Raw genomic sequence first — 12,679 nt, 5'->3', positions numbered from 1 at the left:
TCAGTTTACTCACAGATCATAACTGCTGGCTTAAAGGTGATTAGAAAGTTTGCCAGCTCAAACGCCCAGAAGTCAAGTTAACACACATGAAGTAGGTAACACTTTCACCTCGCTTAAAAGTAACAGTACTTAGTTTGCGACTTTCAACATTTGCTCATAAACATGCATAATTGCAAAGTAGAGAAATGCAGCAAGAGCCGTGATCGATCAAAACATTGAACAACTTAAGCTACATAAGCTATCTTTGTTTCCCAACATGCTATTTCATTTTGTTCTTTGAATGAATGTTTTGTTAAATCGTTGGGTTTATTCTGTCTTCTCATTCTTTTTTGTCTATGTAAAGCTCTCCATGTCAGGTTTATAAAGCTAGCTTGTGGTCCTGTCTGACTTATTTTTAACACTGTTGTCACATTCTGCGAATCTAGCCATTATTTTGGCAGGTATAATGTTATTATAACTCAAATAATTAATGAGGTTTACTTCCAATAAAACATTATTTTTCTTGAACTTCAGCTGTAAGCAAAGTGGTAACAGCCAGTACGTTGAAAATGTGGGGGATGGAGCCGGACTGACAAGTGAAAATTATGACAAAATCATGAGGAAATGAAGCTGGCATTACATGTTGAGGGACAGAAGGTATTGACTGTTAAGTCCTGCAAAACAGTCAATGCAAAGGGGAATCCCTGTTGCTAAGACACACTGCTGTTAAAACAAAAATCCTCAATGTTACATGTAAAAGAAGCAGAAATGCAACCAATAAAAGCTGTTGTAAGGAAGCAAGTGCTTTGTCACATTATCTGTGAACACACTGAAATGTGACACTTAATAAATGCAGCAAGTGTGTCCTCAGATAAAGGTGTCATTAGAAAAAAAACTGAGCAAACAGCCACTCAGCAGCTCGCAGGTGTGAATGCATAAATGTGAAGCAAAGTGTTCATGGAAACGGTGCATGTTTAACATATCGTTTCAGGCTAGACAGGGGGCGTTTGTGTAGGTGCATAGGTAATCAATCACTCTGCAGCAGTGTGGAGTATAAAAGGCTGATGACAGCCAATAATTACAGTACTCACAGGAAGCAGCTGTTTGCGTTTCCTGCCGGGACGACCCACTCTGCGCTTGGTGCGGGGGCTGGCTGGTGTCCCCTCTTCTGGACTGTCATGGTCTGCTCCATCTTCATTCTGGACAATTACAGGGAGGCAACATCAAACACTGGGCCAATCGAATGACTGTACGAAGTTAAAATTGATGTCAGCAGGGATTCAAAGGGATGTGGTTAAGAAACACTCTGGGGCAGTGATGAAGAACAATAAATAAGATATCTGTAGTTTTTATAAAGCCAGAGGTCGCACTATTGAAGAGAAAATAAAAATAGATCTCAAAACTCGAACAAAGCAGTTCTCAAGCTATAAATGTTTGCAATATGAAAGAAAAAAACAGTAAATTATATGTCTGCAGACATGAAATCCAGCTGTTTAGCAAACCAAACAGGAAACATGTTGTTCTATAGTTCTTCTAGACCGCCTGTGGATTGTTCTAAGTGTGGAAAACTCCAACATGATTAAAAATAAGACACTCAATGTATATTGGGGGTGTCCCCGACTAAGAATTTACAAATCTGAATGGTCAAGTCTTGCCTATCGACGACTGATCATCAAATTATTTCCCATGATACATGTTTTTATCGATGAGCTGTTGTTTCAGAATAATGGACAGCCTGTTTGTTGTGTGTAATGTGGCGCACAGATCGATAGACAGAGAGACACAGTTTCAGCCTGCTTGCTCTTCGCGGTTGTAAATAGAACTTAATTCAATTTTCCCCAAATGCAGCAATCCACAGACAGAAGTGATCAATGACACGGAAGCAAAGGGAAAGTCAACAAGAGAGAGAGAGCAAGAGAGAGAGAAATAGAGATAGAGGGGGACAAACAGCTGTTTCTACGTGGATAGCCCAGGCGATTTTATAGACTCGTTCCTAAATTCAAAAATAGATCTAGTGCTCTTATAGTGCTGCATTCTTATGTGAGTGCTCTGATTTATAAATGTTTTATCAGATTTTTAAGCAGCAGCCTTGTGTTGTTTTTTGATTCGACTTTGAGATAGGCAGTAGAATCAGGCTCCTCAAAACAAAGTGTCAAGGGTCAAAAATATAAATGTATATCATTTTTTGAGATCCTAAATCCAAGAAACGTTTTTGCACTTCCAGTTCACTCTTTTCAAAGTAAATCAGTTTTTTTTATTACAGGTTTTTAGTTAGATGCCTGAAATAAGGTAATCGTTTACCACAGTGGTTAACGTTTTGTTCTAGGATATCAAATATGTCAGTAAATAGCCCACTCTTGCAATTTGAATCTTTTGCGTTTCTCAAAAAATTGCTATTATGCTGCTAAATGAGACTACAAAACATCACCACACTGACTAGTCCGCCTTCAAAACCAAGTTATTTATACTAAGGCCGGTGCAACCGTGGTGTAGATGGTTTATAGCCGCAGTTTTTACATCCGCCTTCTGCATTCACACTTCAGCAATCATTAAAGTGGAGTTCATTTGTGAAGATAATCTTGTTAAACAAAAAGTTCGATATATTTATAATGATATCGTAATGATAAGTAATCAATGCATGCAAAAGAACCAATTTAAATGTTTCTAAGTAGGGACCCTCGCATACACACATCACTGTTTGTTTGCCCCACTATCACATCGAACAAGCTACCAAAATATCCACTCATTCACAATCAGATCTGAGTCTTTTTTCTCTGAGCTGTAAATCTACTCTCTCCAACACATTAGTAATCTGTGGGTAGATGCAACCCCCCCCACCCAATAATTTCCCCCCTCACTTTCTATTTTTACTTGGGCTCCGGGCAAGATTTGAGGAGCAGGTCTGTGCTAAATTTCTATTGGATGCCCTGGAGGACACATGTAAGAGCTAAATAAAATAAGCAACACCTGTTGGATCTTCAGTTAAGCAGTCAAAACATTAATTTAGTGAGGTGCCTGTTACATTAAGAGTATTGTATTCTAGTCAGGAGGCAGGAATTTGTGAGCCGCAGTGATTTTAATTATTGCCCCCTTTGTTCATATTTATGTTCTCTTATTCATTTTGTTGCCTTTGGAAGTACTGAGCATACTGCACGAATAGTGTGAGTTTGCAAATAGATGTTTTGAAAGAGTTTTGTAAGTGTTAAATGTGGCTCCTATTTACTTCAATTAATCAACACTTTCCCCTGTTTTTTTTTTCATTCTTTGTTCACCGTGGAGGCATGCGAGAAAAAGTAGGTTTGCTTCTAGAACTGAAGTTTACTTGGGATGAGTCATTTATATACAAATGGCCACTTTTATGGTTGAAGTATTTCTTAAAAAAATATAAAAGGGATTACCTCTGATGTCACATTTGTATCATCCTACTTGAGACTGTAAGCAATAAAACTTAGAGCTGCTTAGACTTGTTCTTCATCAATTACACTTTTTTTTGTCTCCATCATGACGTATTATATTGTCTGTAGGATTCTGTAGAGCCTACACTCTTTTGTTGTGTGTGCAGTACAGACTGTCACGTTTAGTTTAGTGAGAATACCTGCTCTATTTCTTGACTCTCTTTTCTGCTGTGATCATTATGACCTGACTTGCTCTCTCTCTCTCTCTCTCTCCTCTGCTGGACCCTCTGTTGCGGTGACAGCAGGGTGGTTGCTAAGGCGCAGAAAACTGCTTAGCAACCGTCTCTTACGGGGCCGCCGTGCTGACTAAACATTTTGATGTCACTTCCTGGACGATCAGCACAGCAACCAGCTAGAACGGGGTAATGGCCCCGCGCCTTGTCTGCCTGGTGTGCTGTCCTTATGCCTATGTCATGACACACACACATTTTAACAGTACACGTGTACTCTATGCACTGAAAGGACTACAAATTATAAGAAAAAAAGCACAATAAGGTCAAATACAAACCAGCAATGAAACTAAAATCTTTAAAGAAAATTTGGACAGACACAAACGCATACACGCTGGCCAATCTGTCCATCTATGGTCTATTTATGTCTCCCGGCAGGTTATTTCAGGCCACTGCAGTTGCTAAGCAACCAGACTGCAAACCAGGCGGGCAGAGGAGGATCCCATCAGCGGCAGACAGCTTGTCCTCTTTCTTTCTTCCCCATCCCTACAGTACGTCCTCCTCTCGCTCTGTCTCTGCACCTCTCTCCGCTCTGCTTTCTTTCTGTATTTCACTTTGAATCTCTTACTAACATAATCATTAGACGATGAAGCTGTCTATACTATTTTTTTCTAGATTCAGCCTCGGTACGGATTCACATTTAAACACATTTGTAAAACAGCAGATGTCACTTTCACGCAATCCTATCGTTAAAATAATCAGCATTTAAGTGCATTTACAGGCTGACATTTTTAAATAAACACTATGATGGACTGAAACTTACACAACAAATTGACAAATCCTCAGCTTCATTTTCTCTTGGTCACTATGTCAGCCCACTAATAGTCAACAATATGGCGACAAGAACATCTGGGTGGGTTTCAGAGATAGATTAAACAACACAATGACACAGTTAGAATACAGTGCTTTGTTGTTGCACAGGGTTTTACATAAATGTTTTTCTGTTAGTTGCCTAGTCAGGAGTTAGTCAGAAATCTACTTGCCCAAAGTCAATTTTCTCTTGCCCCTGTACAAATTGTTTTATCTATTAGCAGTTATCAACAAAGAAGACCAAATTGAATTGTCATGTTTAATTTAAGTTTAAATGAATTTATATGTAGTTATGTCCCATCTTCTAATGCCACCCAACTAAACTCCTGTTTCCAGGATTATTAAGAAGCATTGCTTGCATTTCAGCTCATAAACTTTGTCTTTACCCACCATCATTTGCCCGATCTGTGATGTTACATAGCCCCAAGGTGGATCTTTTGACAGTCGTTAAACTGTATATGTGGGCATTGGCAGCCAAGGCATTAGAGAGGAAAGTTAACATTGCTTATCTGCAATTAGTGCATTAAGTAAAAGGGGCAGTCAGAATTGAAGTCAGAATTTTGGACCTGCTGATCCTTTGTGTAACTTCACCCCTGATACAATTTGTAAGGAGATTTTATTCAGACATTCCCAATTTGTTTCTCCATCTTTAAATCTTTTCTACACGTTGGGAAACTTCTTTTTTCAAGGGTTGAAGGTTGATACAAGACTTCAGGCTTTATATCTCTTTAATATTAAGTCCTTGAGTCAATGTCTTTCTATCTTCAACATATGAGCAGCTTCTGTGATGTGCTATGGATCGTAACTGGACTCAAACCTCACACTTCTATCTCCAGCCATGTTTTTCCTCTCTGTCCTAAAACTCTCGGACTCACTCATATTTCTCTCATATTTCTCTAAATTTCTATTTTTTTTTTACTCTTTGAGAGTTAAGTCTCAGGAAGTTAAAAAGCACAACAAACTCTATACTAAAAAAAAAAAAAAAAAAAAAAAACTCTATAAGGGAAACGTTGTTCTTGTTGGCTCTTTGCCAGCATGTGAATGTGGAAGTAAGTGAGTGAGACGGCTCTTTATATAGCAGCACTATAGAATGAACTTCAAACTTCTCACAGATTTACGAGGGCTGCCCTGGGCTCTGGGGGAGCAAATGAAAGGAGCCATTTTTCACTTTGTGTACGTCTGACTGTGTGTTAATGTGTGTGTTTGTGTGCGTGTGCTCATTTGTGTAAAAAAGGCAGTTTGAGAGTCGAAACCCTGTACTCGTCTGACCTGCATGTGGTCGAGTGAGTGTGCGGAATGCAGAAAGGCCTGAAGTGAATGTAAATAAATAACTGTAGGTTTAATTATTACAGACACACACACACACACACACACACACACACACACACACACACACACACACACACACACACACACACACACACACACACACAATGTTGCCTGCCATATTTTCTGTGTGTGTTGGCTAAATAAAGCTCTCAACTGCAAGCTAAAGTAGTAGTGGTTGTAATGATAGCTGTAGTAAAAGCTGTGTGGTTGTAATAATATCTGTGGCTGCAAAAATAGCTGTAGTAGTAATTTAATATGTATAATAGAAGCAGTAATAATAACAGTAATAGGAGTAATGCTAGTAAAAGTAGTCCATTACATTAGTAGTTGCACTAGTACTTTTGCTTGCAGCATTAGTAGTAGTAGTGATACATAGTATACTAACAATAATTGATCTCACTGACTCACCACATCATTGGTGATGTCGTTTTCAGGTGTCTCCGGCGGCTCGGCAGCTGCAGGACTGTTGGACGGCATGGCTGAGAGCGGCTCAGTGAAACCACGTTTAAGAAGGTAGTAAATGGAGCAAATCAAAACATGGGAAAGTCCCTCAGAAGCACCTGGTGCAGCTTCATTCACTCCGTCCGCCTGTCTGTCGGACAATCACTCGCTCGCTCAGTCGTCCCGTCCTGAAGAAGATAGAAAAAACAAACACACACAGCATGAGTGGATGTACGTAAGAGGACATTGGGTGAAGTTTTAGAAAGAAATCATTCTCGGTATGTGGCTGAGAAAGCCCCGAGGTTAAGGCTGTAAAGGTAAAGGTGCCTCTATGGGCTGTACTTGATTGATGGGCCCCCTGCACATGCAGAGCAGAAAATATTCTATTTCAGAGCATTAACAGGTTAACACACATTTAAGCACACCTACACACACACACACACACAGGTGGCCTCAAAGGAATCTGCTAAAATCAGGGCAGCTTTCAACAGTGTTTGATTGATGTGGCCGGATATAACTGTTCCGTTTCATTATAGGAAGAAATGGCTGAGCTTTAAGTGCAGGTAGTAAACACGTCATGAATCTGATTATTTTCCCTTGGACAGGACATAGATACTTTTTTTAATGACCATATAAACAGAAAACAAAAGAATCACAAGTTCATTTTTTTTCATCTTGATATGGGCAGTGTTAATCATACTGTATCTGACTTTTTTGGGAAAACAGTCCATGGGTGATTCATGTATCTATCATGTTCTTTTTGCCTTTTTTGACCTTTAGTGTGTTTTAAAGCTACCAGGATCAACTTCAACAATCAATTAATGAAAAAACATAAAATTCCCAGAATTTAAGGTGACATCTTAAAACTGCTTGTTTTGTTTGACTTACAGTCAGCCAGTGATTTTGGCTTTTTTAAGGCATGAATAAAATTCATATTCATTTTATGTCATTTGACTTCTCCGTAACTACACCATCACATCTGAATTACATCACTCCAACTTTACGGTTGCCGTGACTCCTGGCAACCGCAAGCCCACGTCATTGTTGGAGCTGGTCTTCAGAGGGGAGAGAGCCATGTGTGACCTTGTACTCATGTTGGCTCTTTTGTCTCATCACAGATTTTTGATTGTAAAAACCTGATTTGGATCTGCTTGGATTTGCTTTGATTTCTCAGCTATTTTGGCAGATTGTAAACTCCTGAGACTGTTAAAGGGCGTTTACCAACGAATGGCAAACACACTTCAACAAAATGTGTCCATATTTCATAGTTTAAGTCTTTCAGATAAATACAGCTCAGGAGCAGACCGGGAAAATGTATCTGCTCTGAGTCTGAGTTTGCATGCAAACTGCCAAAATGGTAAGCAGATTTTAAGATAGATAACATAAAACTTTACTCGTGTTTTTGTTCTTGCTACACCATTTTCAGCGGCCCATCAAATTCTTTGACCTTTACCTTGACCTGAACCTTAGTCCATTTCTCAACCAGCTATTTCTGCAACGCTTAACCAGAACCTAACTCCAGTTACAGAGTACGGGGTAGCAGCTTTGCATATCTCTCCATTTTAGCTTGCTTATTTATTACCACATTAAACATTGGTTCAGTGAATCAATCTGACATTAAAAAAGCTTACATCAATTTAAAGCTTGTAACCATCAAGCAAAAATAAACTTTGAGGTCTTCTGATAGACCAAAATAAAGGACAAGGCTACTGCCTCATTTTTTATATTAGGATATCAAACGTGTATCACTGTACACTAGCTAAAACCATTTAAAGACAAGGTCACCTGTGTTCAAATGCTTACAATTTTTCCAAGTTTTTTTGTGGTCTATTTTAGTAGATGTTGCTGTCTGGTAATGCAGCATCAAGCAGAAGTACCGTACTATAACTACGCAGGGCTTGATTAAGACACTTGTGGGCCCCGAGGCAAAATTTTGCTGTGGGGCCGGTTCCTCCAACTCTCTTCGACTTGGTTAAGTATCTTGTTACCTCTAAGTACCCATTAGATACAGAACCCAGTGCAGACTACACATGGCAGCTTCATTATAGACCAGTAAACCCACCAGTGCCCCTACTGTGACATACTGTCCTGCAGCAGGTTTGTGGGGTGTCGGTTAGTGTTTCACATTCAGGTAGATTTAGAAGTATATACAATGTAAGCATAATATCAGCTGGAACAATAAAGGTCTTAATAATTGATTTTGAAACATTTGCCTCAAGATTAGGTAAACATGGCCAACCTGCAAATTTGCAACTGGTCAAATTACCACAAACCAAATGGGACACAGTCTTTCTTCGTTTAAATCATTCAAATCCTGCACTGATTTAAATCAGTTGATAATTATTTTTATTTTAATGGACACCTGCCACCCACTTTTTTTTTTTTGCTACAATATAATTTTAAAAAATGCAATATAATTGATTTTACTTATTTTTCAATGTCCATAGCTCAGATGGACATTACCATATATATATATATAACAACCTACATGATGGCATTTGTCAAAGTAACCTGGCCTCCATTAAACTTGTTTATTTCTGCCTGAGCATGTCGGGTCTGAATTTTTTATGACCGTATTTTTGCTAGTCACCTCAGGAGTGTGATTTGTTCAGATACTGATCACAATCTGAACACAAAAGGAGCTTAAAATACTCCGTTTGTATGTGACTGAAAGAAAATCTGATCTCAGCAGTGATTTGGATTTGAGCACAGTGTGAGTGTATCGTACAGTATGTCACTCCTCACGCTGTGGCCTTACATCACCTACTGTTAAGACAACAGGCAGCAGGCCAGGGTTACCAGCGGAAAGATAGGGGCAAAAAAAGGGTGTACAGTATCCACCCCACACCCCTGAAGAGCTCCAGGCTGCAGACCAAACGGCTCCTTTAAGGTCTGCATATATAGGTCACCCACACAGCTTTTACTCCTATAGCAAGTCTTTACACACTGATTTAAATTGTTTCTGTCTTAATGCAGCAGTGGTTTGACTTAGACCATAGTCAAAGGCCCAAGCAGAAGCCTGTGCTGGTGGGAAGAGAAATGGTTGCGCAGAGAAAAAGCTTCAGAGGTATGTCAAGGTAATGAGAGCTAGGCAGTGTTAGGGCAGGAAGGAAGGTCATTAGTCTTCACAATAAAAGCATCAAATGTATCATTTACTTTGTCTTATTTATTCAATTTAAATAACTCTTTGTGTGTGTGTGTGTGTGTGTGTGTGTGTGTGTGTGTTTTTATACTGCTGTAATAGACTCCCCTCTCCTGATGATCAATAAAGTCAATTTTTCTAACAGAGCTGTGTACTTTTTTGCTCGAGACATACCTTCTAAAAGGTAATCATATTGTTATTATGGTAAAATTTCAGTTATACAGAGGTTTTGTACTTCAAATAACCCTAACCCTTACTTTCAAGATGTCCATATTCAAAGAGATCCAAGCGGTCCATAGCCAGGATTTTAAAAAAGGTAAGGTCATCTGAGGTCATGAGTCCTATTCCCCCAACACATCTTTCCCTAACCGTCACAAATGAGTCTCTACAATGTTTTATTATATAGATTTGTCATAGTTTATTTATTCAGCTATGTTTTCTGAAGGTTGTAGGTACCCAAGCCTGTTTCAAAACCTTCTCCACACTGCCAGGAATAAAATACTCATGAGGAAATACTGAAACATTTATTCATCTATTAATGTGTTGTTGGTCTTATTGTGGTGAAATTTAATGGGATCAGTAAAATCAATATCCACAATAGATTTTGTTGACTGTATAATGTCAACCCCCCACAGGTTACTAAAAAAAATAAAGAAATTCCCAGAAAAAAATACAGAAGACATGACTTAAATTATCTAAATAAAAAGTGATCACAACAGATTAGATCTGAAACAGTTATACGAATTAGGTAATTGACAGAAAATGCAAAGGCAATTATTTGTGAATGATTAATTGTTTTAAGCTATATCTTTAAAAACCCACAAATTCACTGGTTCCAGATTGTAAATGTGTATCTATTCAGAGGGTTCTTCTAGTCTACTGTGAGAGTTAATGACAATGGGTTAAAGACTTGTGACCGGATACATTAAGACATTTGAAGACCTTACTTTTGACTTTAGGAAACTGTGACAGCTATTTTTCACAAATTGTCTAAACAAAAATAAAATCAATACAGAATACAAACTTAAATCGTGACCCAATATTATTGAAACCTTCCATATTTATTAAAAACGTTTCCAAAATCGTTGTGCTCAAACTGTTTAAAGTCCTTTGACAACCCCACAGGAACAGAGGTGGGAGTTTACCGCAGTGTATGACGTGACTTTTGTTTTTAAAGTCTACGCCGGAAGTGTCTGAGTTCTCCTGCTGGCTTGACGGCGCTCAGCTTTATGACAATTAATATTGGGAGCGACCTCAGGCGGCCTTTGCCGGACAGCCTCCCAAAAACGTCGTATAATCCCGGCGGGGGTGTGCGCGGGCGAGCAGCCGGGGACAGACACGTGTCTAAGCGTGTAACGACCGTAAGCCTTTACTGGGTCAGGTAGAAAACACACAAGGGGGCGCGTTTCAGACCGAATGCACCCGTTAACCTCAGCAGGCGCGCGCCCGACCGCCCGCTCGCGCGCTCTCTTTCCGCGGAGGCGACGGTTCCGCGCGCTGATGTGTCTGTCTGCATCTGGTGGGAGAAGAGGACGGTGCGCTCCGGTTTAACGCACCCTCCCGGTGCCGTCGGGTACCGGGAGGCGGGCAGCTGCGCGCCACACGCTCCTTATATAACGGCTGTCCGGTCGCCGTGATTCCCCTCCCGCCGTTCAGAAGAAACTCACCAAGTTCTCCCCGTGCACGACCCGCTCCGTCTTCACGCGCACATCATCTGCTAAAACGGAACCAACGGTTTGGCTCCGGAGCGCGCGATGACTTTAGGAGATAACTAAACGTGAGCGCGACTTAAAGGCTGCGACGGCTGCCGGCGAGCGGGCACGCGCTAAAATGTAACGTTTATATTTACCGTGTCGTCCGTCCCTCAGGTACACCGACCCTGACGGTCGTCGCTCTCTCTCCTCTCGTTCACTCTCGAGCTCTCTCTCTCACTCTCTCTCTCTCTCTCCGCTGCTGGCTCGCGCTCCCCCGCCTGCTCCTCTCGCCCTCTCTCTCTCTCTCTCTCTTTTCTCCAAGCAACCGGCCGGTCGCTCTATCACGAGCCGCAGAGCCTGCCGCACCGGAGAGAAAGTTTCCGCGCGGTCCTAAAGTCTACATCAACGACTCAGCTCAGCACACACACACACACACACACACACACACACACACACACACACACACACCTCACCAGGTGAAGGTGTGTGTGTGTGTGTGCAACCAGCTTTAACCAGCTAGTTCGCTAAAACAGCTGTTTCCATGACATAAACTTTTTAGGTTGAGTGAATTGAGAAAGACTTTTTAAATATTTCAGACAGGATTAGTGACATCATGATAAGAAATTGGTTAATGTTATGTTAATTTACATGCTGTTGAATCCTTACCATACAATAAGATAGTCCTTTATTAGTCCCACAGCGGGGACATGTACAGGATTACAGCAGCATAGAGGATAGTGCAAACAAGAGACATAAAAAAAAAGATTAAAAAAAGTATTATAAATAAGCAATAAAAACAGTAAAGAATCCACTATAACTGAAATATTATATATACAGAGAGAAAGCTATTATAACTATAATTGCACAGTGAAAATGCTACATTTACTCAGCACAACCCTTGTTAAATAAATAAATAAAAACACTGCATTGGCCTGAATAGAGGACAATATTCGAAAAAAATACTTTTGAAAAAGTGCGTGTTGAATTAGAAACGAAGACTAGACCTTCAACGTTAGGTAGGTTAAGTATTCATAATATCGGATATTCTTTTAAAATGGAAAGAAACTGGCATTTAGAAAGGGTTGCATTATGGGTTGTTTGTAGCCTCATTGTTGCTAGGCTAGTGAGTTTCTTCAAGTAAAGTGTTGTTTTCTATTGTAAGTCAGCTAAAATGTTTGAATATAAAGTCCAGTACCAGAAAAAACAAAACGTTTTGACTTCTTCCAGCTGCCTGACAGCTGTTTTTAAGTATTATTTCATACTTCACTTTTACTAATATTCTGGTCAGCCTGGCATATTTCTTCTCTGTGCTGTCACTAAGTCTGGAACTGAGTATATTACATAACTATTCTGCAAAAAAACTCTTAACTTGATAATTAACATCCTTAATTACTAACCAGTAAAGCCGGACGTGAGTGGGTATATTACATAACTATTCTGCAAAAAAACTCTTAACTTCATAATTAACATCCCTAATTACTAACCAGTAAAGCCGGACGTGAGTGGGCCCCAAACCCTCAGGGAGTCTGATGACTCCAAGCTTGGTGTGGCGTGGTGTCATATTGGGACAAATTTGCAGATTGTTTTGTTAAAACTGTA

The 12,679-nt window shown here is 39.9% G+C and overlaps 1 protein-coding gene across 4 annotated transcripts in view; it reads right to left on the bottom strand.

Annotated features, from left to right (window-relative positions):
* Window positions 1-11,388, bottom strand: part of LOC129107470 (DNA (cytosine-5)-methyltransferase 3A-like) — a 50,624-nt gene extending 39,236 nt beyond the window's left edge. For all 4 annotated transcript variants that reach the window (XM_054618964.1, XM_054618965.1, XM_054618966.1 and 1 more), the window contains exons 1-3: window positions 11,236-11,388; window positions 6,212-6,432; window positions 1,071-1,178 (exon numbers count right to left, since the gene is read on the bottom strand). In XM_054618964.1, the coding sequence (XP_054474939.1) occupies window positions 1,071-1,178; window positions 6,212-6,280 (177 nt within the window). In that variant the 5' untranslated portion in view covers window positions 6,281-6,432; window positions 11,236-11,388. The remainder of the gene's footprint in view (window positions 1-1,070; window positions 1,179-6,211; window positions 6,433-11,235) is intronic.
* Between the last annotated feature and the right edge of the window lie 1,291 nt (window positions 11,389-12,679).

Source organism: Anoplopoma fimbria, chromosome 18 (genome assembly GCF_027596085.1).
Source record: "Anoplopoma fimbria isolate UVic2021 breed Golden Eagle Sablefish chromosome 18, Afim_UVic_2022, whole genome shotgun sequence".
Classification (NCBI taxonomy): Eukaryota; Metazoa; Chordata; class Actinopteri; order Perciformes; family Anoplopomatidae; genus Anoplopoma; species Anoplopoma fimbria.
This window is presented reverse-complemented; position numbering and strand designations above follow the sequence as displayed.